This window comes from Thunnus thynnus, chromosome 5, assembly GCF_963924715.1.
Source record: "Thunnus thynnus chromosome 5, fThuThy2.1, whole genome shotgun sequence".
Taxonomy (NCBI): Eukaryota; Metazoa; Chordata; class Actinopteri; order Scombriformes; family Scombridae; genus Thunnus; species Thunnus thynnus.
The window spans coordinates 14,792,701-14,819,694 of NC_089521.1; the positions used below are offsets into that span (position 1 = coordinate 14,792,701).

At 39.5% G+C, this 26,994-nt stretch overlaps 2 protein-coding genes across 2 annotated transcripts in view; both read left to right on the forward strand.

Moving 5' to 3' along the window:
• On the forward strand, positions 1 to 4,998 carry endouc (endonuclease, polyU-specific C). The gene is made up of 8 exons (XM_067589427.1): positions 1 to 145; positions 1,093 to 1,149; positions 1,237 to 1,336; positions 1,422 to 1,533; positions 1,634 to 1,755; positions 2,906 to 3,018; positions 3,160 to 3,310; positions 3,408 to 4,998. The coding sequence occupies exons 1-8, from the start codon at positions 75 to 77 to the stop codon at positions 3,681 to 3,683; spliced, it is 1,002 nt and encodes a 333-aa protein (XP_067445528.1). The 5' UTR covers positions 1 to 74; the 3' UTR covers positions 3,684 to 4,998.
• polr3b (polymerase (RNA) III (DNA directed) polypeptide B) overlaps positions 4,859 to 26,994 on the forward strand; it is a 25,820-nt gene continuing 3,684 nt past the window's right edge. The window contains exons 1-24 of the mRNA XM_067589416.1: positions 4,859 to 4,997; positions 5,331 to 5,363; positions 6,413 to 6,469; positions 6,555 to 6,619; positions 6,715 to 6,790; positions 7,786 to 7,886; positions 8,129 to 8,220; positions 8,319 to 8,436; positions 9,044 to 9,152; positions 9,932 to 10,054; positions 14,235 to 14,351; positions 14,438 to 14,572; positions 15,819 to 15,980; positions 17,016 to 17,216; positions 18,514 to 18,676; positions 19,755 to 19,908; positions 20,133 to 20,207; positions 20,344 to 20,442; positions 20,539 to 20,666; positions 21,767 to 21,976; positions 22,082 to 22,240; positions 23,829 to 23,946; positions 24,176 to 24,318; positions 26,760 to 26,863. Coding sequence (XP_067445517.1) covers positions 4,926 to 4,997; positions 5,331 to 5,363; positions 6,413 to 6,469; positions 6,555 to 6,619; positions 6,715 to 6,790; positions 7,786 to 7,886; positions 8,129 to 8,220; positions 8,319 to 8,436; positions 9,044 to 9,152; positions 9,932 to 10,054; positions 14,235 to 14,351; positions 14,438 to 14,572; positions 15,819 to 15,980; positions 17,016 to 17,216; positions 18,514 to 18,676; positions 19,755 to 19,908; positions 20,133 to 20,207; positions 20,344 to 20,442; positions 20,539 to 20,666; positions 21,767 to 21,976; positions 22,082 to 22,240; positions 23,829 to 23,946; positions 24,176 to 24,318; positions 26,760 to 26,863 — 2,814 coding nt within the window. The 5' untranslated portion in view covers positions 4,859 to 4,925. The remainder of the gene's footprint in view (positions 4,998 to 5,330; positions 5,364 to 6,412; positions 6,470 to 6,554; positions 6,620 to 6,714; positions 6,791 to 7,785; positions 7,887 to 8,128; positions 8,221 to 8,318; positions 8,437 to 9,043; positions 9,153 to 9,931; positions 10,055 to 14,234; positions 14,352 to 14,437; positions 14,573 to 15,818; positions 15,981 to 17,015; positions 17,217 to 18,513; positions 18,677 to 19,754; positions 19,909 to 20,132; positions 20,208 to 20,343; positions 20,443 to 20,538; positions 20,667 to 21,766; positions 21,977 to 22,081; positions 22,241 to 23,828; positions 23,947 to 24,175; positions 24,319 to 26,759; positions 26,864 to 26,994) is intronic.

The window sequence follows — 26,994 nt, forward strand, 5'->3', positions numbered from 1 at the left end:
TCCGAAGCCTCAGCGGGTGACTAGGTTTGCGCATGCGCAGTTCATGGACATAAGTGAAACGTGAGTTTACATCTATGCATGTGAGTAGTTTGCTGTTGTGTGAGCTGCAGGAGTGGAAGCTTTTAAGAAGTACGATGGCTTCAAGGTGTGTACTTATATTTTTGTCCTATCAAACCCGACAGTTGTTTTAATTCTTGTGAATAAGTTTAATTTTCCTCCAGTGTTGTAGTTTAGAAAACTGTCTGTTATGACTTTACACCAACATCTTTTTTCCTTAAACGCGTCTAATGTTAGACAATAGACTTGATGACGTCAGATATCTTAGTATTTAATGTATTTATTGAAATTATCAGAAGTGGAAGAAGCAATAAGATCCTTTACTGAAGTGAAATAGTAATCACCACAGTGTACAAGTATTTGCAGCTAAATATACCGAAAGTATAACAAGTAAAAGGTTTTGCAGAAATCCCTCCCTGTGACTAATATGTTAAATATGTCTAATAAAGCACATTATTACTACTGGTGCATCAGTGTTCAGGCAGCATTTCACTGTTGTGATGAGATCATTTGTGTACAAAGAAAAAACAAAGTTCTGCTACATGAATCTGGATTAATTTTTCAGATTTTCCCTTTTTAGTGGTGAAATATTGTAAAGTTTTACCTCTTTGGGCCACAAACAGTTTTTTATTTGAAAGCATTTGAGAAGTTAAGAGGGAAAATGTGTCTGTGGTTGAACTGCTGACAGCCCATAGACTGATCTGAAACATGATATTTTTTGTCAACGTGTCATGAGCCAAAAAGTTTGGGAACTACTGGTCGAATTATTTTACATCGCAGTATAATTTATAAGTTTAGCGTGTGATATTTCATGTAATATTTTCAAACATCAAATTAAAACAATTAGTAAAATTGAAAAGTAAGTAGTAACTAAAGCTGTCAGATAAATGTAGTGCAGTAAAAAGTACAATAATTCTCTCTGACATGTGGTGGAGTGGCAGTATAAAGTAGCATACAAAGTACAAGTACCTCAAAATGAATTACAATACTTGAGTGAATGTACTTTGTTAAATGTGTCTAATGTGTGATGAGCAGGTTCTGTGGAGTCCTCGTCCTGCTTGCAGTGTTCCTCAGTGGACTGAATGCCTCAAGGTACAGTTTATATGAACATTTCTCTCCAGTTATTCAGTGTTTACAGTATTTGTCGGGTTTGTTAGTCTGTCTGTTTCTGTGTAACAGACCCGCTGTAAACCAGGAACTGTCCAATATTTTCAATGAGCTGTGGAGGCTGGATGTGAACCGCATGAAGCCTGGGATAGATTACACACTCTCTGTTCAGGTACGGAAGTTGTTCCTCCTTCACACAACACTCATTTTCTGTTTTTACAAAGATGTTTTGTTTTGTATGTGTTTGAACCGTCCAGGGTAGAGCTGGTTATGTGAGCCAGGGCAGTAATGTAGCTCGGGATCAAGCATCACAGCCTCTCTTCTCTAATGTTAATGAGAACAAACTGAAGACCACCACCACCATCTCCCGTAAGTATCTCTGTAACAGACAGAAATGGTTTTCTTATGTTCTGAGCGTCAACATTTTCAGCTCATTTGGAGACTTTCCTATGAATGAATGTGCCTGCAGGCTTCATGAAACTCCTGGACAACTATGAGCGATCCACAGGCGTGACGGAGCGAGTCACAACAGAGGAGCTGCTGGAGATTAGTCTCTTCCTGGATGCTGTCTTACAGACAGAAGTCATGAAGGTACATTTGACAAGTTACAACCAGTTTCATCTTACAGGTCTTATACATTTCAACAGCTCAGTTTCTAGTTTCTGCTGCACCTCATGTCTCACACCTACTTGTTCTCAGTTGAGATGTCTCAGAACTTTTAGAATAAGTTGTTGTCTTCCTCCTACGTTTGGTGGTTTGAGGCTGCAGCTGAACTCCAGAGGGAGTTTGTCTCTTCCTGCCTCTCTGAGCTCATTACTTCATGATGTTAGAGAGAGAAGAAACATGTACAACATCTGTGTGCAGCTGTGGAATGCTGCGTTGGCTCATAGCTTCAGCGGTCTCCCCAAAGAGGAACATTGGAAAAATGTGGACGTGCAGTACTTGTTGTATTTGGAAGAACGGCGTGTTTAGATGAGGCTGATTGTAGCTTCACTTCACTTCAGGACAAAAGTCTCAGCAGTCTCCTTCCTCAAGGTGCAGAGTCTTATCACAACAAGTATTTAGCTACACTGTGTACACTGTAGCATATATCTGTGGAAAAATGCACCATTTCATAATTTTATGATTTAAGAGATTTAAAGATTTATTTGTCACGTACATACACGTAAACAGTACATAAGTTACCCTCTTCATAGACTGTGCATATATATATATATCAACAAACTTAAAACATAGGAACATTTCAAAGAAGACATTTAAGAAAACAAAGAGCAAAAGTAGGTACAATGCAGTAAGTAGATGAATTTAAGTTAAGTTAAGTTAATAAGTGAGTAATTGAAAAGTCATTATGGACCATGGGATGTAAAACATGAAGCAATATAGGAAATAAAAATGCAAAGAAAATTATGAATATGGACATTGTAAAAATAGAAATATAGAGGTTAAATGAGAAATTGGTCATGTAAAGTAGCTCTGGAGTGCCAGTAAATGTCCATTTCTCATACATGAAAGAGTTTTTACTTTAATACTTTAATAACAGTAAAATAGTAATAATTAAAATATGTTTTTATGTTTTTACCTGTAAATAAAGGAGAGTTAAAAAGTTTATAATAAAGTTAAAATTGTTATGTTTTTGAATAGATCTTATTATGAACTATGTTTTGGCCCATCTTCTCTTGTTTAGATCTTTTCTGTAAGGTGTGAAACTTGATGTGATGTTATAAATGTAATCTCTTCACAGCGAGCTCACAGGTACCTGGTGAGCAAAGGACAGTCGAGCTCCAACTTGCGGCAGTTTAAGAATCAGTTGCAGTTGATCTGGTTCAACCTCTACCACAGACAGAGAAACACCGGGTGAGACACCTGAACATCCTGCCAAACATGAGATACATAAGATGTTTGTCTGTTTGTTAGATTCATCTTTAAATAAGGATAAAATACAATTATGTAAAAGTGTGATGAAGTTTTGATGAATGATTTTAAAACATTCACCAGCCTGGACTCAAGTGGATTTGAGCACGTCTTTGTTGGAGAGACGAAATCTGGAACAGAAATTGTTGGTTTTCACAACTGGATCCAGTTCTACCTGCAAGAAAAAAAACGCCATTTGGACTACAAAGGATACAAGGCCAGAGACCACGACTTAGTGAGTACAAGAGTTCACCAGAGTGGAAACCTGTTCTTAGTCTCAGACTTTACTCCCTTCTCCTGCCAACTTAACGTTCATATATCTCTGTCTACAGCCGGATCAAGACGACCATGTTCTGAACCTGCAGTTCAGTTGGCACAGTGTGGTGAAGCCCGTCGGCAGCGCCTTCATTGGCACCAGCCCGGAGTTCGAGATGGCCCTCTTCACCATCGTCTTCCTCATAAACACTGAGAGAAGCACCACAGTGCTGGTCAACATCGACCAGTGTCAGATGGAGCTGGTGGTCATCCGACACGGACGCTCCCTCGGGACAGCGTACCCCAGACTGCTGAGCAGCAACAGCCGACACGTTAGACAGCACTCACAGTGATGAGGAGGATCTCATCTTCACTTTTCATACAGTTACTGTATATTCACATCCTCATTATGTTCATACACAAGAATAATGAGCTACTAGTGGACAAGCGTAGTATATATACCTGCATTTTTTATTAAGGCCATTGTAAACTCTATTACTGTGATAAATAAATCATTCTATAAAGAAACTGATGAAGTTTTAATATTTGATGTTTTTATGCAATGTCCTCAGCTAATAAAATGATTTCCATTTAACTGTTGTAATAAATGTAAACCAGTTTTTTGCAATGAACTGATTTGTATGCAGAGTATGGAAGAAGTATTAAAATCCTCCCTTACATAAGTACATTTAACAAAACCATAACAAGTGGTGGAAAGTAACTAAGTACATCTATTAAAGTATTGTACTGAAGTACATTTTTTAGGTATTTTACTTACCTAGAGGGAAATGATATGTTATTATAATTATATTATATAATATCTCCACTACATTTAACAGACGGCTATGGTTACTGTTACTTTACAGATTTAGATTTTACATACAAAACATGATCAGGTTATAAAATAGGAGAGTATACATTGTTACAGATCAAACTATCCAACAGTATATTGATTAGTTGGTGCCACAACCAGCTGCCACATTAAAATACTGCTTAATGCATTGGTGATAATGATGAAATAATATAATATACAGTAGTATAAACATTCGAAATCAGGCCATTCTGGATAATGAGTACTTCTTGATGCTTGGAGTACATTTTGTTGATAATACTCCTGTAATTTTTGTAAAAAGGCAAATTCTTTAATGGACAAGAAGCAAAACACATTTTTTTTTGGGGGGGGGGGACTTTATGTCTAATGTATAATGTATGTAATAATGTCTGACTATTGTACAGCAATGTATTATATTTCTATCTGCTAAAGTCCTAATCTGACAAGTACCTAGAACAGCTATCAAATAAATCTTGTGGTATAAATATGCACAGAATGGAAATGCACAAATAAAGTATCTGTAAATGTTTGGGTTTTTTTTACCACCTACAAGTCAATGTATATAAATGTATATTTCACAGAAACTACTCATCCATCCATACTGATCTCATACCCGGAACCCTGTCTTTGGTTCCGCCCGCACGGACATTTCACAGCGAAACACACGACGAGACGCATGTTGCAGCGACTTCCGACGCCGTATAACAACACTGACAGTATGATCAGAGTTTTACATGTTTACTGTTGAACACTAGAAATAAATATGGAGGTTCTTGAAGACGAGTTTAGCGGCTTGACTCCGCAGCAGTTGGCGGCTCCTGTCGACACGGTGGCGGTGAGTTTAAAAGAAATAAAGACTAACGTTCACAGCACGAGCGCAGGTAGCAGGCTAACGTGGTGCAGCTAACAGGATAGAAAACACAACAAACAGCTTTATATACAGTGTGGACAGAGGATATGTGAACATAAACTACAGCCAATGTGTCCGTTTGTTTATTGTTTGTTAATTTAGTCACATAATATTTAATATTTTTGTCAGAACAGTTTGTTTAACTCACTGTCTGAAGTAATAGTTGCAGTTTCTGAGTAAAAAGTGTCTCAAATGAGTGATTCTCCTCACTGAATGTGATGTGTTAATTGTTTTCTTTTGTTTCCTTTTTTTTGACAGGAAAAATGGAAACTGTTGCCAGCCTTCCTGAAGGTAACACAGCACACCTTAATGTACCTGCTGTTTGAGAAAATGTGTTAAATATCAAAGGCTGCAAGTAGTGATGTGGAGATATGGATGTAAATCCTCTTGCACAGTGTTCATTGTGGTGTGTTCAACTGTGCTGTGATATTCGTTTATGTCTACAAATAGAACATTTTCAAGAAAATAAACTGAGTAACTGTTTATAGGTAAAGGTCCGTTGTTTTTTTTAATCCAGTGTATGAAATTGATGACAAATCAAGATACTTCATCACATTGATGCAACATAAATCTACTAAAATCTAATGTAGCCACCTGCTCATGTATTTAAAACTCAGCCCACAGTACCCTCATGCACACAGAAATATTTAAGAGACTAATTATGTTCATTAGCAATTTATCTGGAGATATTTTTTGACTAATCATTGGTTATTTAGTCTATAAAATGGAAGAAAACAGTGATCACCTGTTCTTCTGCATCATGCAGGACACAGAGGCGGCAGACTTGAAGGCTAACAGTCATTTATTAAAGACAGTTTCAGCTGAAAATCGTATCTTCATCATAGAGACATCATAAGTTAAAAAACAAACAAACAAACAGGATGTACAGAGAATTTTATGGTATGTTTACACCCCTGGGACACTTAATAACATGAGTAACATTGTGGTTGCTAAGCTTCTGCTGTTTATATGTACAGTATGAAGTATGATCTGTCCAGACCAATGAAATGAATGATTTCAGTATGTTTCCTGTAGCTCATGTTGACAGAGAGCTGTTTTCACATCTTGTCTGTGTTTCTGATGAGAATGTATGTAGGTATATTAAGCATACATTCTCTATATGAGTACTTTCATATCTTGTTAATGTCACGTCTCTGTGTCCTCACCGAATGAGAGGGGAAATTAAATTAAAGATTTGTCACAAACAGAAGAGACAAAGAAAAGCAGCAAATCGTCACATTTAAGCAACTGGAATTAGTGAATGTTTAAGCAGTCAATCAATTATTAATGTTGACTACTTGAATCCATCATCTCAGCACTGTAATGTTTCTGTTTTCCAGGTGAAAGGGCTGGTGAAGCAGCACATCGACTCATTCAACTATTTCATAAACGTGGAGGTAAAACACGACCCCGACATGAATGTGTGTGTTACCGCTGTTTCAGCTGAATCCTGTGTGTAAATGTGAGCGTCTCGTTTTACAGATAAAGAAAATCATGAAAGCAAACGAGAAGATCACAAGTGACGCCGATCCGATGTGGTACCTCAAGTAAGTGACGAGATCTTTCATCGTCTGCTTCAGTCGACGATCAGACGAACATTTAGCAGCTTCTAGACTCAATGATTTACATGTTATTCTTTCAGGTACCTGAACATCTATGTTGGCATGCCTGATGTTGAAGAGAGTTTCAATGTAACACGACCAGTTTCTCCGCATGAGGTGAGCGAGTTTGTTCCATAATAATAAGGACAATAGCAGGTTTTTAATGCTGAATATGAAACATTGTTGGATACATATGAGAGATCATGTAGTTTGACATAATTTTTGATTAGAGGAATTGGTACTGAAACAACCAGGAGATTGACAGAAAATTAACCAACAACAATTTTGATAATCGAGTCAGTAAAAACCTCAAACATTTGCTGCTCCCAGCTTTTCAAATGTGAGAATTTCCCTCCTCTGTTTTATAAAATTGAAAATTGAATATTTTGGGGCTTTGGACGATTGATCAGACTAAAGAAGCCATTTGAAAACATCTCTTTTGGTTCTAGGAATTTATGTTTATTTTTCACAATATCTTTTGATATTTTAATGTAAGGCTGCAATTAACGATTGTTTTCATGATCAATGAATCTGTTGCTTATTTTCTCAATTAATCGATTAGTTGTTTGGACTATAAAATGTCAGAAAATTGGTGAAAAATGTCCATCAAATTTTCACAAAGCAAAGATGTAACCTAAGATGTCTTGTTTTGTCCCGACCGACAGTCCACAACCCAAAAATATTATGTTTACTATCATAGATGATTAAAGAAACCAGAAAATATTCACGTTTAAGAAGCTGGATGAAGTGAGTTTTAACATTTTTTCTTGAAAAAATGTCTCAAAACAATGTATCGATGATCAAAACGGTTACCGATTCATTTTCTGTCGATTTAACTAATCGATTAATCGTTGAAGCTCTGTTTTTATGGATTCACTCAAGTGGATCACTCAAAAGTAATACAATGATGAACTGATCACTAAATAATGATTTGTTGTAGATCCAACAGGGTTATTTAGGCAAAATATCTAAACCTGTGATGTTGCTGCCTTTTAAAGATCATGTGATTCTGGAGAGGAAATCTGCTGTCAAAGCTCTTCAGATCAAAATGTCAGAACGTTTTCTTTTGCTGTTGAGATACAGCTCATCGTTCCTGCTTGTGTTTCCACCAGTGTCGTCTCAGAGACATGACCTACTCGGCGCCCATCACAGTGGACATAGAGTACACACGCGGCAGTCAGAGAATCATCCGCAATGCGCTGCCCATCGGAAGGTTTGTGTTACATCTCTGACCTTCACAGTTGAAATTCACAGTCCAGAAAACCTTTTCATAAATCTTAATCCGGCATCTTTCACTCATGTTTACTATAAATTAATAAATTTACTGTAACTCTTCTCTGTGTTTGCAGTTCTTTCATAAGTCAAACTCTTCTTTCAGCAACAGAAGGCAACAACAAAACAATCACATATTCGACAGGAGTTCTTGTTATTAATGTTTAACTGTGTTTTCCTCAGGATGCCGATCATGTTGCGGAGCTCAAACTGTGTTCTCACAGGAAAGACGCCCATGGAGTTTTCGAAACTCAATGAATGTCCTCTGGATCCAGGTACTGCATCATAAAACAGTCATCTTAAAACCTGTTTCAACTCACGATCGACACAGAATGAAAGCAGCAATCATACACTGTGTCGTTTTTATTCACAGGGGGCTATTTCATCGTAAAAGGTCAGGAGAAAGTCATTCTGATCCAAGAACAGCTGTCCAAGAATCGAATCATTGTGGAGCAGGACAGGAAGGGGGCAGTCGGAGCCTCAGTGACCAGGTACTGTAACAACGTCTCCGCTAACCAGGAGCTCAGTGCAATGACATTTTTATTCAGTCCGAAACCTGCAGAAAAACCTCAAAAACAGGCAATATCAGTCTCAGTCCTTGTCAAACAAGCTATCCAATTTTGGTCATCAAATCCAACCTTCTGCTTCAGATGCTTTTCTAATAATCTACATTCAAAAAGTTCATATTTCAAACATAAAGCAGACAGAGTAGCTTTTCAATAATCACAGAAAGTGTGTGTGTAAATTTCCTCCGAGATATGAAGATGTCTGAGGTTAGTTTTACATATAATGTTTTGATTTTGTCTCATTAAGAGATACTGTGTAATAAATTAAAGGCACAACTTGCAGAAAAATACTGTAATGCCTCGAGTGTTTACAGTGTTTAGGTTTCACACAATAGTTTTATAAAGGAGCAACTCCCTCTTAATACCTAAAATTGTCTCTTGTTGGAGTTATAAGAAAGACAACTAACAATATTACTTTTGTTTTAATTAGTTCCCCAATTTTCCCAATTTTTTTTGTGTGAAACTGCTCATCCTCCATGTCTGACCTCCTGTTTCTTCTTCTGACTGCTCTTCTTCTTGTCTCTTATTCCAGCTCCACTCATGAGAAGAAAAGCAGAACTAACATGATTGTCAAACAAGGCCGATTCTACCTGAGACACAACACGCTGTCGGAGGACGCTCCCATCGCCATCATATTTAAGGTGAAAAGTGTTTGTGATGAGGATGAACACAGCTGAGAGACGCCGTGTCCAGCAGAGGGCGCTACAAGACAGCTAGCTGACGTTGGAGGAAGTTGTGTTTCTCAGAGGCTGAAGCAAAAGTTTCTGAAATAACTTTATTTATTTTATGCTTCACTCTGTTTTTTTTTCACAGAACTGTTTGTATTAGATTATTTCACACATCATTAATAATACATGAATTCACTTTAGTCAGTTGTAGTTTCAATAATTCATCAGATTCATTTTCATGTCGCTCTTCTCTCTCAATGAAAATGTCAGATGGCCAGCTGGCATCATTAACTTCTCTCCCCTCTGAGGACGAATCTCTACAAACACGTCAGTGTTTTCAAGCAGCATCATTATCCACAGGACACAGTTTGCGCGCTCGCTCTGTTTGCTCTGCACTTGTATATCCCGGGTGACTTCTTCCCCAGTTCCAGTGTGGGACGAGTGGATCAGTTCCCACAGCCTCACATTTCCATAAGCAAATGACAGACAACCTTCTGACTCCCAGTTCACCTCTCGCTCCCTGTACACACACACACGTCTCCCCCTCACGCCTCTCAGCTCACCTTTTGTTCCAGTTACTAATTGCAAAATGTCCACAGTGTGTGTGTTTGGTCTCGTTCTGGTCACACAGATGGACTACTTAAGTTGTTTTTAATTCTAGGACTGTTCACACTTTTCATCCTGTGAATCTTGCCGACTCTTCTCAGTTTTCATCTCATGACTGACGAACTGTGTGTACGTCAATCCCACAGGGGATGGGTGTGGAGAGTGACCAGGAGATCGTGCAGATGATCGGTACAGAGGAGCACGTCATGGCCAGCTTCGCCCCCAGTCTGGAGGAGTGTCAGAAAGCCCAGATCTTCACACAGACTCAGGTACCTCAGTGGTCCACAGCATGAAATTAAAGGAGTATTCCACCAGTTTCACACATAAGTTAGTTTACTAATCATGATTACTACTTTCACGTCTGTGAAAACAGGTGTATGAAGTCTGCTCTGACTCTGGAGGACATTCAAATAATGTCGTCATAGTAACAAAACAAACAAGCCTTGACTGTCCATGAACAATGTACATCAAAGGATGATGATAAAACAAGTATGCACATAGAAATTAGAAGAGAGAAAAGAAAGAAAGAATAAAACACAAGTTTTAAAAAAGTGCATAATGAAAAAAATAAACAATAAGTAGTTTGAAAGTTGGGTTTTATTTAATATTTAGTTCACAGTTCAATTTTAAAAAAAAAAACACATTTAACAAATCTGAGGACTGTAAAGCTTTTCTCAGACCTTTTAACTGAACCTCTAAACTATAAATATAAATGTATTTTGACATTTTTGGAAACACGCTTATTTTCTTTCTTGATGAGAGTAAGATGAGAAGACTCTCGTGTCTGTACAGTGAATATGAAGCTAAAGCAAACAGCTTGTTAGTTCAGCTTAGCTTAAACACAAGTACCTCTACATCTCACTAGTTGGAGTCACTGCTGGTTGCCTGGCAACCTCACGGTGACTACAAGACTCAGAGGAAACTATAAAAGAAGGAAGAGTCATTATGTCACCGTGTAGCGCCTGAACGCACATTAGTGCCACACTTGAACGTAGTCAGTGGAGTTAGCGTAGTGGTGAACGGGCAGAAAGTTCCTTCATCTCTTCGCTCTCAGTGTCACAGGTTAACAGTCTGGGTGATGGAGGCACCGATGTTTTGATGTGTTGTTATTTAGCTAATGTTTCATGTGTTTTTCAAGGTACATTTCATTAGATATGTATGTTAATTCAATCATTTATTTGCATGCAAGTTATGTTAGTGTTATGCTAGATTTATGCATATGTGATTGAGGTTAGTAACAGACTAACGCTAGCAAGTTAGCTAAACTATGATAACACTTTAATTAAATTAACTCTGAGCCTGTTAGGTAACATTATGTAATGAAAAATCTACAATTTTTGATCTGGCGACCAGGCGTTAGGTAGATGGGCTTCAGACAAATGAGATTACAGCCCAGGTGTTGATTGCTTCATTCATAATTACAGTCCATTGTTTTCTGATGATCAAGTTTGTTGTTTAAAGTTTTTCTAAATTTTCCGATAGCCATGAAATGTTTGCGTTTGTTGTTATATAGCTAAGGGTTAGTTAATAGCCTACTGATGCACAGTTAATAATCAGAGGAGGTTTGTAAACGTTTCATTTGAATACGTGATATTCCCATGATAATAGCTATTATTAGCCCTGTTAATCATCGTAAAGCAGTCTCTGGATCGAAATAAAAGGAAGAGAGAAGGAATGAAGAATACAGAGTTTTTAAACATTTATTTATACTAAACATCAATAATTTCAAGGGACACTTCACTTGCAACTTTTTTTTTAATTTGCCATGGTGAGCGTTTTAATTTGACTCACCATGAGTCCTGTAAAGTATGTCTATAATCATCTTTGGATGCTATTTGGAGACCAACAGCAAATAAACGACTGCACACATTTGGAAAAATGAGTCAGTGTTCTCTGAAGTTTGTTCTTTCATTTGTTAGTCACTTCTTCATCAAAGGTCATATGACGTAGATACGCTGGGTTTAAGTGTGCCTCTCCCATAGGCTTCAATAGAACTGGCACCAAAGTCTGGCACAAAGCAGAGCAAGAACGTTGGCATTATGACGTAGTGACCCTTTATTCTTTTATAGTTTCCCTGCAAGACTCCAGGAAGTTACTGCATTTGGCCAAGAAATAGTCGGGATCATAACCAACCGTAAAACCACAACGTGTCATTTTAACGCTCCAGTTTTTGTACAGATTGAACAAACAAAATATTATGTGTTAATTAGTGTGTTTTAGAGGTGCTAGTAGGTGGATTATGTTCCCTTTAGACAGAGCCAGGCTAGCTGTTTCCTACTGTTTCCAGTCTTCGTGCTAAGCTAAGCTAAGCTAAGTGGTGCTGGCTTCATAGTGACCAGACAGACATGAAAGTCGCATCATCTCCTCGTCTAACTTGACAAGACAGCGACTAAGAGTATTTTCCAAAATGTTGCAATATTCCCTTAAGGACATTTTCTAGTAACATGTATATCATGATGAGACAAATGTATATAAAATCACATATGAAATAATCAAACTTATGGTCAAAGCAGTGACTGTTTCTTTCGTTTCAAAACTTCAGTAGCTCATTAGTTTTTAAATTACTTTGTTTTTTGTTAGTTTTTAATTAATTTGGACAACAGAAATGTGTAGAATGACATGATAAGATCTTATCATTACAATATGATTCAGCTGGAAGTCAATAAACGCTGATATTGAATTACGACCCCAACGTCTGCTCATCGTCTGGCCGTCACTGCTTCTGAAGAGCAGGATGCTGCTGATGACAGAAGGTATTTTCTTTGTCTCTCTGTGATCAGATGACTAAGGTTTTGTCTTACAGCCAGTTAAGTAATGCGTTTCATGGGTTATTCAGGAGGCCCACGTGTTTTCTTTGACATCTACAGATGAATGCAATCGGCCAATTTGTTTTTCATAAAGATTATGTTGTTAGACGAACCACTGATGCATTGATGAGGCCACATTTGCTTCCTAGCAACCGGCCGCTGCAGCTCTCATGTTCCTCTGTCTGCCAGCCTCCATGATGTCTTTTCATGGTATTCATTGGTCATTGTATTGTGCACAATGAGGCCTAAATCTATATAATTAAAGGCAGATGAGGCTTAAGAAACATTGTTATCTGATTATGATAAGTAATCTGCCTAAACTAAATTTGATTGTCATTTTTTTTCTCTTTTTTTTAAGCAGTGATATACTTGGACATCAGATTTGAAAAGACATTATTTAATCATTTTTTTTAAATTTCTCTGCATAAGACAATTAATTGACTTTCTACACTGTTTCCCTGAAAGTATTTATTTATATATATTTATTTTTAAATATATTTTCTGCATTATGGAGGCCAGGGTGGGTGGTCTTGACCAAAAGTCTTCAGCCTCATTAACCTTTGACCTTTTCTATAGTCCTGTAGAGCGCTCCAAAGGAACACTGACTCAGGTGTGTGTGTGTGTGTGTGTGTGTGTGTGTGTGTGTGTGTGTGTGTGTGTGTGTGTGTGTGTGTGTGTGTGTGTGTGTGTGTGTGTGTATTATGCCCATTGTGATTCACTTGACCTCCCACAAGCTTGATACACACATTTGACGCGCTCTTTCTTTAGAAAATTCCACACACATGAATCATTTTCACAGTCAGCATGTTTACAAAATAGCTTTAAATGTTTAAGTGTAACAGTTGTTTTTTTATATTTCTAACTGAACTGTTGGCCAGCGCCGAGTTACAAACCTCAGTGCTTTCATAAAGTATCTGCATATTGTTTTCTTTTTTGTTGTTTGTTTGTTTCTTACTCTGAATCTGTCTTAATTTCACTGTTGTACATAGTGTCCTAATTGTATGCAAATACTTTTTTTTATCTATCTATATTATTGATAGTCTATTTTATTGTAGTTTTAGATAATTTCTGTATTTTTCTAGTTTTTGTGTGTGTGTGCATCCAAGAACAACTGTATGACCTAAGTACATTTGATTTTTGTGCAGACTGTGATAATGTCGACTTAATTATTTGGAGATCTTGTGGCAGGTGCAAGGAGGGTTGTGTTTTTTTTATATAAGCAATAATAACAATTGATCACAGAAAAAAAGTTTTATGTATTGATAGTTTGCATCGAATTCTTGATCAGATTCACTTGTCTACTCTTTGAACAGATATTTCCTCATCTAAACAATGATGTCTAACTTAAGACTATTGGTTGGTTAAAGGAGCACTCCAGAAATTTTCAGACTTTCAAAAGTTCCCTCCACGGCCGACTTGATGTAACTGTTTTCACAGTCTGAGTAATCATCCTTGTGATAAGTAATGTGGTATTTCTGTGTAAAATTGGTGTATTTCCCCTTTAAAGTTCTTTATGCAACACTGATGCATCAAGTTGTTTATACATATTATAAAAGAAGGTTAAAACATGTTTATATTCACCAAACTAAGGTATGAAAAAAAAAGATCTGACCTCTGCTGTGTGTGCCGCTCTGTGTCTCAGGCTCTTAGGTATCTCGGGAATAAAGTGCGGAGACAGCGCATGTGGGGGGGACCCAAGAAGACCAAGATGGAGGAAGCCAGAGAACTGCTGGCGTCACTTATTCTCACACACGTGCCTGTATGTAAATAGACAGATAAGAGTGTTAGAATATACTCAATGTAACGACTCATTATAGTTTATAAAAAGTTATAATTTGTCTTCAGGTCAAAGAGTTCAACTTTAGGGCCAAGTGTATTTACCTGGCTGTGATGGTGCGGAGGGTGATCCTGGCTCAAGGGGACAACAAGGTGGACGACAGAGATTACTATGGCAACAAACGTCTTGAGTTGGCCGGACAGGTGAGCCTCTATCCTCCATGTGGTCTCATTTACTACTCATACCTTGTTGAATCAGCCATTCAATCACTGTTTTAATGCTCAACATTATGTGAAAAAACACATCATGCTCATTAAGTTTAGTTAATTTGTTCACTGATCAACAGGAAGCTGTGAATGAGTTCAGATCTGCAAGTTAAAAGGCACCCGGTCAATCTGGCTGTTCATTCATTCATTTTCAACTGAAAAGTGTTTATTCTTTACTCATAGAGCCACTAGAAAACAAAACATGCTTGATGCTTATTAATAATACGCGTATAGAAACGTACGGCGTACTCACATGTGCTTCAGTGCGAATGGATCACAGAGTTGGACCAGAGGACAGCGGCTGCTCCAGCCCTGATCTCTCACCTGCATCTTTGTTCCTGCCTCCTTCTTTTAATAAGACTCTCATTATTTTCCCTCAGCTTTGTTTTTCCCTGTTTTGTTTTCTACCCACCTCCCTCCCTCCCCTTGTATTTCAGCCTGGCTTTGTCAGGAGAGAGATATGCAGTGGCACCAAAATCCCAAGGCTGTGGAAGCATGGGGATTTTTCAGCACTGTGACAATAGAATTGCTGCCTTGACTGGAGCGATTGAGCTAATCCGCAGGCCCGGCTCTGATAATGTAATTACTGCTGTCTTAAGGCCTTTAATTTCCCCCCCCAACCTGCTCTGTATAAGGAGCAGGAGATGGGAGGAGGGGGGGCACAGAGCCCTCTTTCAATAGGGGCTTACACACTAACAACGCCAGCAATCTCCTCACTCTCCAATTATGGTTCCCTGACATTCAACTAATTGGCCTGGCTGCGCAACGGAAGCTTAATTTCTTTATTAATTTCAAGCAGCGCTGCCTGTTTGTTTTGATGTATGCTAATGCAAAGGGTGTGGGGGGTGTGGGGGGTGGGGGGGTTGTGAGAGAGGTTGCCTCCTGTAGGCCTGATGGAGGAGGACAGGGACCTGGGAGGGGGGCCAGGTCAGGCTTATCAGTGAGCCGGCACACCTGGTTATTAAATTTTGACTGTAAACGCACCTCGGCGTCGATTAGAGACACCAACAGATGCCAGGAGATCTGAGAGCCAGACTGCGTGAAGAAACAATGACGACTCTATCTCTGAGACAACTGTTGTTCTCACTCAGTGGTTTGTTTGGAGACTTGACAAGTAAAAAAATATATATATATATCAACCCGTATGTTTTTACTGAGGAGAGTCTCCCTCTGTCCTTCCCAGCTTCTGTCTCTGCTGTTTGAAGATCTGTTTAAGAAGTTCAACTCTGAACTGAAGAAAATTGCAGACCAGATCATCCCCAAACAACGGGCAGCGCAGTTTGATGTGGTCAAGCACATGCGGCAGGATCAGATTACCAACGGCATGGTCAACGCCATATCAACGGTGAGTGGGTGCAGAGTTAAGATATATAATTAAATAAACAAAAATATAAAGGATACACCTCTCCACCAACATCAGCAAACATCTGCTGACAGATATTTGATAGAGAAACTGAATCCTTACCTGCTCTGCTGGGAGAAACACTTTTTGGGGGTAAAAAGTAATTAAATGTAAGGCTTTAATTGTATTTCAACAGTTGTATCTATACTTCAAGATCTAAATGCTGTTTAGCTGAAAAAGTTATCAGCTGTTTTCATCCTTAAAGCTACTCAGCACCAGCCGCAAAGAGCAGAATGCCATCTTCAGCGTCCCACACAGCGCACGTTATTATAGTTTTCACAAAAAGAAAAATATAGTTCAAGCTTTGACTACTAAACATAACTTTTTTTCTATTTGGATGATTATTAACTTGCATTTACTTTTTTAAACTTTGGTAGTTACTATGAAGGGCAAGTAGGAAGTAAAGTAACTGGCTCGTTTGAATAGTAATCCCAATACTGTCCGTGTGGAGCAGGTCAAACAAACAAAACAGGAATCAACAAAGACATTATTATTATTTATATAAAACAGTATAACTACAAACTATAAAATGCCTGGATGCCTGTATTTCTACATTCATGTATAATGCTTATTTTCAACACACACTTGATGATGAAAATGATGATGAACTCAATTAAAACGGCACAGAGGTGAGAAGTCACACATCAGAAAGTGTGTTAAACTTTAAAAAAAAACATAATTGAAGCTGAGATCACTCTGAACCTCCACATGTCGGACAGATTGATGACTTTCTGACTATAGCGGCTCAGTTAGTGCAGGAGTTTGATTTTTAGCTCAGAAGTTTTGTTGTCAGTTGTAATTTCCTGTTTCCCCCTTTGCTTAGAAAGCACCAGCATACTTGTTTTAAGCATAATTGTAATATATTAATGCTGAATCTTATGACTTTTTGTGCATGGAAATGAGTTAACATGCAGGTTAATAAAGAACTTGTGAACACAGATGTTTTATTTTATTTCTCTTGCTGTTTTCTGTCCAAAGGGAAACTGGTCTCTGAAGAGATTCAAGATGGACCGTCAGGGCGTCACCCAGGTTTTGTCTCGTCTCTCCTTCATATCGGCTCTCGGCATGATGACCAGGATCTCCTCCCAGTTCGAGAAGACCAGGAAGGTCAGTGGGCCGCGCTCCCTGCAGCCCTCACAGTGGGGCATGTTGTGCCCGTCTGACACCCCTGAAGGAGAGGTGAGTGAGCACCTGAGCAGGTATTCATGCGTTCATGTACTCGAGCGTATAGGAACAAAGTTATTCTTTGATTCTGTTTGGTGTTATTTATGTTGTGATTCCTGTCCACAATGTTAGTGTGCAAGCAGCAGCATAGTATAGAAGTTAGGGCTGATAATTATTTTAACTATTGAAATCTTTTAGTGTATAAGATTTTAGAATTACAATTACATTACAACATTACAGTTTCCCAAAGAATGCAAGGTGACATCTTGTTTGACATTTGTTTTTTATCTGACCAGCAGTCCAAAAGTTAAATATATTCAATGCACAGTGATATAGAACAGAGAAAAAGCAGTGAATCATCACATTTGAGAAGCTGGAACCTGCAAATATTTGATTTCTGCTTGATAAATTAGGCTACTAGAATTAATGATAGATTGTTGTTGATTAATTTTCAGACTATTGACTGATAAATGAGGCATTTTTAGCCCTCGTAGGTGTATAGTGTATACAGTATAAATATATTTATGAAGAAAAAGAATACAAGTGCTCTTTGAGGGAAAATAAGAAAGAATATATCTTCATCCATGGGTGGGGTGTGGCAGAAAAAGCCAATTTCAGGCACTCAAGTGGATAGTTGAACATGAGAAGCCTTTAATAAATATGGATTCATACATTATAAAGATACACCAATGTACAGTACCAGTCCAAAGTTGGGACAGACTTTCTTATTCAAGTGAATGGGAAATGTGTCCAAACTTTTGACTGTTACTGTATGTTGGAAGGAAAGAGAGAGAGGGAGAATGAAGCTGTGCTTGGAAAGGAAAATATACTGTACTGCTACTGAAATACCAGTTTGTTTTATAGTTTTTTTAGCATTTATTAAAATACATTAAACATTCACAGTTGAGAGGATGTAACGTTTTTGCACTAGTGATGCTTAAAGACAGACAGCTCCCATTAAGTATTGACATGTTGGCCTAAACAGAGCTGACTTGAGTCCCGTGTTACGTAGAGTTTAGCGCCCACACATCTGAAAACGTTCTCTGTTTGATCGAAAACTTTCTCTTTTTATTGGGAGCTATCGATACAGTCTGCAGATATTTTGTGACACATATACAGTTTTCATACAGTAGCTCTTGATGTAGAGAATCACAGGACAGTCAGTTACAGATAGAATGCGAAGGATGTTGAATATCGTTGAAGATTGTGTAAAAATCACACACAGTATTCTAGTGTTGTTGCGTGTTGTCAGGTGTAAATAAATACACAGAAAGCTTTTAAATCTTTGTATTTGTTGTTCTGGTTTTTGTAGGCCTGCGGTCTGGTGAAGAACTTGGCTTTGATGACCCACATCACCACCGACATGGAGGACGGTCCGATCATAAAACTGGCCTTCAACCTTGGCGTAGAAGACGTCAACCTGCTGTGTGGAGAGGAGCTCTCCTACCCCAGCGTCTTCCTAGTCTTCCTCAACGGTAAAACTCCTGCGCAGCATAAATAAATAAATAAACACAGAAAGAATTAACGCTGGATGCTTTTGCTTTAGATCATTTAAAAAGAAAGTCTAATCCTCCCTGTTTTGAATGCATTGCTTGTGAACATGAAGGGAAAATATTCTGTGTAGTTTACAGAAGGTAATTTTGTATTTTGCAGGGAAGCTGATAAGTCATTAATTTCATGGCAGCAGTAGGTATTATTCTTGAGTCAGAACTTGGCCCCTTAATTACTGTATATGTTTGTCTCACCACTGATAACTGTCAAATTATATTAGCTGCCATACCATTTAATTAGTTGGTAGCAGCAGGTGTCAAAGCCCTTCAGAGTGTGTTCACTGCAAATGTGCCCTCACACAGAGGCGGAGCACAGAGTCTCTTCTGTTCTCCAGTCGCTCGTCTGTCAGACTTGATATGAGCGCAAACCCCTGCAGCCAGTTTGAGCTGTTTTCACCAGTCGTGAAGGTTCAGAGTGCTCTACTGTAAATGCATGCTGTGTACCAAAACTGGCTGTTTCTCTTCTTTTTTCCAGTTTAAAGTTTGTGCACACACATAGTATCTATAATTATCTGCTGTGAGTCCTTTTTCAAGCAAATATGTCAAACATTTCCTCATCCCAGCTTCTCAAATGTCAAGATTTGCTGCTTTCCTTTCTTATATGATAGTGAGCAGAATATCTTCTGACTGTTTGTCAGACAAAAAGTAATTTGAAGACTTTCCCTTCAGCTCCGGGAAATTATATACATGAACATGAGCAGTCTAGAAAATAATAGGAAGATGAATCAATTATGAAAATAATCATTAGTTGCAGCCCCGCTGTAGACACAATGTGGGAATCGCAAAGTGGAATCAAATATATCAGTCATCACTTTCAAAGATGGCTGGCTATAGATCATGACAACAATAAACTCTTACAAGCAAGTTACTGGAAATCAATGAGGAAATTGTTGAGACACTTTGTGACTCTGTAGTTTAGTTCTTTCTTTCACAGGTGATGTTATGTAAATTATGTAAATATGTGCACTGTCTCTATCTTTATCTCTTTCCATCATATCCACAGGTAACATTCTAGGTGTAATTCGAGATCATCATAAGCTGGTCAACACCTTCAGGTTGATGCGCAGGGCAGGTTTCATCAATGAGTTTGTGTCGATCTCCACCAACCTGACCGACCGCTGCGTCTACATCTCATCCGATGGAGGACGTCTCTGCAGGTGGGAAAATTGGAAAACCTCTGAGCTCGTATCCAAATCTTTACAAAAGCAGTAAAAGTACTTGTTTCTGGTATGTTAAAATTGATCATTAGTTGGGTAAAAGGAATTTTTTCCTCTAGTTTATCACCACATGTGTTGGAATTTAATAATAAAGAAAAGGATGAAAAGTGACTCATTGTTAGATTGACATTATTCTGCTTTGGTCTGTTTTTTCCCTTCATTAGACCGTACATCATAGTGAAGAAGGGGCAGCCGATGGTGAAAAACAAACACATTGAAGATCTGTCTCAGGGCTACAGGTGAGGCTGGAAGTCAATAAAGAGAGCATATGTTTGTTTGCAAATTATTATTTGTGTTTGAAGAACAGATTTTGGTTTGATAGAGCTCCTTGTCTTGATTTGTATCATTTCTAAAACTCAATTTTCTCGACTCCAGGACCTTTGAAGATTTCCTGCATGAGGGCCTGGTGGAGTATCTGGATGTCAATGAGGAGAATGATTGTCAGATCGCCCTTTATGAGCACATGATTAACAAGTGAGTGGCACTAGATTTAGCTGACACATTAAAAATGGGAAAACCTCCTCCTGGTGTGTTTGTGTCATCCCACATGTTTTTTTTTTACTTCCGTAGAGACACGACACACTTGGAGATCGAGCCCTTCACGCTGCTCGGGGTGTGTGCCGGTCTCATTCCCTACCCCCACCACAACCAGTCACCCAGGAACACATACCAGTGCGCTATGGGCAAGCAGGCCATGGGTAAGACTGAGCTGAGCAGGTAGCTTCAGTCAACAGTCAGGTCATTAAACTGTGAAGATCTCAAATCTCTTCTCAAACATCCTCCACACAGCTGCAGTATTTACTCCTGTGCATGCATACACACAAACACGGACACTTACAGTAATTTAATCTCACATGAACACTATTCTTAAGCCCCCTAAAGCTGCCGGTTCAGAGTTTAGAGTTTTATTTGTACAAGTTAAAATTATACAAAAGGACATTAGAATAACAAAAAGTCAAGCGAGCAGCGAGAGACAAGAAGCCTGCTGGTTTGTGTCCCCGAAACTCTGCTCCTGCTCTACTTGTCAGAATACATTTGTATGTGTGATTGAGTGTTTTTTCTTATGTGTGTGTGTGTGTGTGTGTGTCAGTGTGTGTATGCGCATGGACATCAAACATGGGGCGCTTGCGTAGGTTCTCTATTGTGCTGTGTGTGTGCGGAGGCCCTTTCCCTGCCAGTCACCCAGAGTGTCATTAGCAATTCATTGTGTCTGCTCTGGCTGTGCTCAGGGGGTCAGTGTGCTCAGCTGCGAAAGACCACAGAGTGTGCACCCGCAGCTCCTTGGTAACCAAAACTTCCCCAAACGGCCCTGCTAACATTCGTAAGAGCCACTGTCACCCCCACCCCACCGCTTTACCTCCGTCCATCCCTTCCTCCCCTCCCCCCTCATCTTTACAAAAACACAGACTGGAACTATATTTGGCCCAATATCCTCTGCCTTGTCTGTTTTGTGTGGACGGCCCTATACATGTGCAAATCTAGTTGTGTGGCCCGGGTCTATTATCACAGACTCTGTGCTTGTAGCCTGATTGTGAAGTAATAGCATCTGACAAATGTCAAGACTTCCAGGGAGGCCAGGCATTATGCCATAACTCACCTCGTTCCTCCACTCTGCTGCTCTGAGATGGCGCTAAGCAGGACCGGCCATGACCCACCCAACAGGAGGATTAATCACCTGTAGTCCTCTTATAGTAATAATAATGATAATAATACTGATATAGGTATAAAATAAGCACTAAACAATGTTGAACAACAGGTATACAGATATAAGTTTTCTCTCCATGTTTCCTGTCTCCAGGTACTATCGGCTACAACCAGAGGAACCGTATCGACACTCTGATGTACTTGCTGGCGTATCCTCAGAGGCCCATGGTCAAAACAAAAACAATCGAGCTGATTGACTTTGAGAAACTGCCTGCCGGTCAGAACGCCACCGTGGCCGTGATGAGCTACAGCGGCTACGACATTGAGGACGCTCTGGTCCTCAACAAAGCCTCGCTTGACAGAGGTGAAAGCCGTTTGTCTGGTTTCTATGAAAAGATACTGTTTTCATATCAACAACCGGTTTAGGTAGGAGACTCTTAGAAAGTCTAATTTCCATGTTTCCCTCCAGGGTTTGGCCGCTGCCTTGTCTATAAAAACGCCAAGTGTACGCTGCGGCGTTACACCAACCAGACCTTTGACAAGGTGATGGGACCCATGCTGGATGCTGCCACTCAAAAGCCCATCTGGAGGCACAGCATCCTGGACGCTGATGGCATCTGCTCCCCCGGTGAGTACCAGCAGGACCGGAAGAGCCCCAGCATGCTTTGCTGCTCATCACCAGACTCTACTGATCTAATAATACATCTAATAGACATTAATAACGTACATCTTATTATCTCCGCCAGATGTAAGCCTGGAGGAGATCATTTGTTTGGTCGTGTGTGTATCTGTCCACAGCTAATCTCACATACTGCTGCCTAATATTTTTTGTGCACATTTATGACTGTATGCTCAAGGACATGTAGTGGTTTTGGGGATTCAAAATTGTTGAAAATCCTATTTTATACCGTTTTATACCACCATTCACTACTGACTCCTCATTCCTCTGAACCAGCCGGTAGGGGCGACAAGTGATCGGCAACTGCAGCAAAAGTCATTTCCAGCAATCCGCTAGATTAAAAACAAATGACCCAATATGTTATCATCCACTAAAATTAGGCACAATATGAGATGAATAAATCTCCATTTTTGTTAGCTTTGCTGCCATCTTGACTGTAACAGAGTCATGAGGGACAATTGAGTGAGATTCAACTCTTCTTTGTTTGGGAGAGGAGGAGTTTTATTTTGTGTGGTGTGTTACAGCAAAAAAATCTAAATAAATAACAGTGTTTAAATTGAGAAGTTTGGACTTATCGTCCTGTTTATTGTTTCCTCATTAAGTTTATACAGTTAGGCGAACTCAGGAGGACTCTCGGTTACAATAACATTACACTATTCTATGCATCTTAAAGAAAACTGAGACTATATGTGCACCCAGACACACCTTACGGAGATCTGAACTCAACTGAGTGCACTCTTCTAGTTAGTATACTTTTGTTTTGGGGATGATTTAATGTTCAGTGTTTATTATCAGCTGAGAAAAGAAACGTGATTTGATTTGAGGCAGAGCAGATGGATTTCTGCAAAACTTGTAATTGTTGTTTTCCAGGTAGTTTGAAGAAGTCTCCATTGATGAGGGTTTTAAACAGTATCCAGATTCTTTCTGGTTATCACAACTTCATTTTATGTTGATAAAGACAAGAATGCTACCATAGGTGCAGTGACTTATGGTAATTTTGATTAGTTATCACGCTTTACATTATGTCCTTGCCGACTTTAAATTTGATTGTTTGAAAGTTTTGTCAGCAGGCAAAACAGCCCTGGCAGGTAGGGTGGATAAATTGTCTTTCAGAAGGTCGGACAACATGTTTTCCACTGTGTTAAAGAAGTTGTACATTTTTTTTTTTTTACAGTGGCTGCTTTCACAGGAAGAAGCTGGTCTTCATAGTGAGAATAAAGTGGACATTTGTTGGTACAAGAGATCAATAAAGAGGCTCTACAGAGAATTCTCTGTGAAATCACACCATTTAGCACACAAGTAGCCAAACCTCCCGATGTGTGTTTGAAACCAGCTATGAGAATTTATGGCTGTGAAATTTTAAAGCGTGGAGCAGAGAGAGTCTGTTTATCAGTGCATTTCAGACTGTGACTCATAAATGTTTTTAAAAAGTTGCAGAAAAGTCTTTTCACGTCTTTCTGTCTGAAAATCTAAACGAGCACATAATGAATGAGGACAAGCCATCTTAACATTGCGTGATGTTTCTCGTGTGCTACAGGTGAGAGAGTGGAGAACAAGCAGGTGTTGGTGAACAAATCCATGCCAACTGTCACCCAGACACCACTGGAGGGCAGTACCCAGCCAGGCCAGCCCCAGTACAGAGACGTGCCCATCAGGTGAGCTCACATCAGCTCCCACCACCACACCCACCCACTCCAACGCGTTCACTCTTGGCTTTTACTGATGTCACCTCAATGTGGTGTCACCTGCTCAGCTTTTATTTTTTAGAAAATGGATGGAGAGACTGAAAGCACAGCACAAAACTTGAGCCCTTGTAAAGTTTCTTAGAGTTAATCCTGCTGTAAAGAAAATTAAGGAGTGTATTCTCTCGTTCTCTTTCTGCAGCTATAAAGGCTCCACAGACTCATACATCGAGAAGGTCATGATCTCATCCAACGCCGAAGATGCTTTCCTCATCAAGATCCTTCTGAGGCAGACCAGGAGGCCAGAGATAGGAGACAAATTCAGCAGTCGGCACGGACAGAAAGGTGCCATCCTCAGCTCCGTCACACCATCATCTTCAGCTGCATATTGAGCTCAAACCTGCATTATAACAACACAAAGGATTTCATTAATATTCACCTCTCTGAGGCCAGATTTGGACCTGTTGTGAAAGATTGTACGTGACTGAACAAGAAAAAAAACTTGTGCCTGAGCGTTTGTTGAGTCAAGTCCCGGTCGTTGTTGCTCTGTCACTGCCCTCCTGTCCTCATCTTTCAAGAGCTCTTTTCAATTAATTGGCTCTTTGTCCTGTGCCAGACTATGCAAATTTATTACACCCCAGCAGTATTCTGCTGCTACTGGGGGAAAAAGTGTTTACAACCTCCATTGTTTTGCAGCACCTCCCCTATAGAGGGCTTGTATGATGTTTTAATCAAAAAGCTAACTGGCGCCATGCATAATTTACTCTCTTCATTAACGCGGTGGCCACGGGGCGGTCAGCTCTAGATGGGACAATGTCTTCTGTCTCAGATAGTGACGAAGAGAGAGAGGGGTCGCCGGGGGGTTAGCTGGAGGAGATTTGGATGGAAAGGCCCAGATGTGCAGCTGAGGTACAGCCTGTTTTTAGCCAGACTCACGTTGAGGCATTCACAGCTACTTTAGAGAGTTAAGAAAAGCTTGTGAAGCTTTGTTTTTTTTTGTTTCCGGGGGGGGGGGTTTGTATGTTAAAATAACCACTTTTTCTTTTATTTTCAAATGGAAACCTAAACTGACAGATTTGAATCCTGAACCAAGGTTTTATTTAATTAGAAGTGAATCTGGCCGCAGCAATAGATCTCCCAGCTACTCATGACCAGTCTCATAAGTCCTGGTCAGCAGAGCAGAATAAGTTAATTATTTACCGGTCACACACACACACACACACACACACACACACACACAGCTGTAGAGGCTGTGCAGGGGTGCAGGTGGGGGAGGATGTGGAGGGGTTGTCAGTAGTGGGGGCCCATTGTGCAAGCCGCCAGCGTGGAGCTGTATGAGCCGTGATGGAGGGCTGTGGACCCTTGCTGTTGTCTTGCCTTTCTCTGCTGATTTCATGCCTCTTTTATCATTCACTTTCACACAAAACAAACAACACCGAGGATGTCTGCTATGGGAACTAGTGTCTCTCACTCTGAATCTCTCTGTTCACCTTCTCCACCATTTTCCACTTTCTTTCCTCCTCTGCTCATTCCTCTTTCACCCTACATTTACCCTGATATCCAAACTTTTTTTTTTTACTGCCTTTTCTTTCTTTTCATTTTCCCTTTTTCCCTTCTCTTCTGGCCCTGCTGTACTCGCCTTTTCGCTCTTTTATTCACCTTCTCTCCTTCCTGCTGTTGGATGACTTTCCAGTAAATCGCTGCACTTGTTCCCAGTCAACATCCTGTTACAACATCCTGCAAGGCATCAACAGTCTGCGCTGTGGCCGGCTAATAGCAAATTTTTCCCACGTGCACGGATTCAATTTCTCCTCTCCAGTTGATCCCCTCCACTTCCTCTGAGTTGAACTGAAAGTCATGGATGTGTAATCCCAGTCTCCCTGTCAAGCTAAGCACCTTTCTCTACTTCCTGCTCTCCTTCTCTTCTCTCCTCTTTCTCTTTTTTTCATTTGCAAATGGGCCTACAATCTGTTTACCCTGGCCAGGGAAGAGTGCTTCGGCCCCTCAGCAAACATTTGCACTCACACTTAAACTCCTGGCTACCAGGGCGCTCGTCCCCCCATGTCATGTGAATCAAAAGAGGACCCTGTCTGTCCACATGAGTATGGAAATGTCATGCTCCGCCAGAGGTCCACACCAAGCTTCCCAGCAGCAATTCGACAACAAAACAGCTTGAAGAATGATGAATTGTGTCTTCATCATTTTAAGTGATGTTTTACTACAGTTTGTTGGTCAGAAATGCATCTTTAGGCTAACTGACAAAGCTGGCTTTGATAGAGCTGCAACTAAAAATATTTTCTGTTTAAGTTAATCTGTCAAATTGCTTTTTATTAATCGTTGAGTCTGTAAAAGGCCCCCAAAAATGGCAAGAAATACCCATCACAAGTTCTGAGAGTCTAAAGTAATGTCTCCAAATGTCATGTTTTGTCCAACCAGCAGGTCCAAAACCCAAAAATATTTCATTTACGCTCACATGAAACAAGGAGCAGCATCAAATCCTCACATGTGAAAAACTGGAACCATCGATTTCTGGCACTTTTACTTGATTCATGATGATAAAAATGATTAATCAATTATCTAAAGTCTTAAACTGTCAACTAATTGATTAATTGACTTATTCTTTTAGCATTACTTGAAGGTAAATCTACATGCTACATGTCACTTTTGTGATGTAATTTCTGTTAAAGCGCAGTCAACCTGCTGTAATCGTTTCATTGCTTTTCTTTGCCAGATGTGTTCATTGACCTCAATGTGTGTTTTTGTATTTGTTTGTGTATGTGTGTCAGGTGTTTGTGGCCTCATCGTCCCACAGGAGGACATGCCGTTCTGTGACACAGGTATCTGTCCAGATATCATCATGAACCCTCACGGATATCCCTCCAGAATGACGGTACGGCTCTTCCCAATGTAGAAAGTCTTGATTAATCTGCAAAGTCTTTTTTTCTTTATTAGTAGTTTTTTTATTCTATACTGGATTCTATAAAATGTCAGAAAAGTACAATACTGATCAGATGTTTCAGT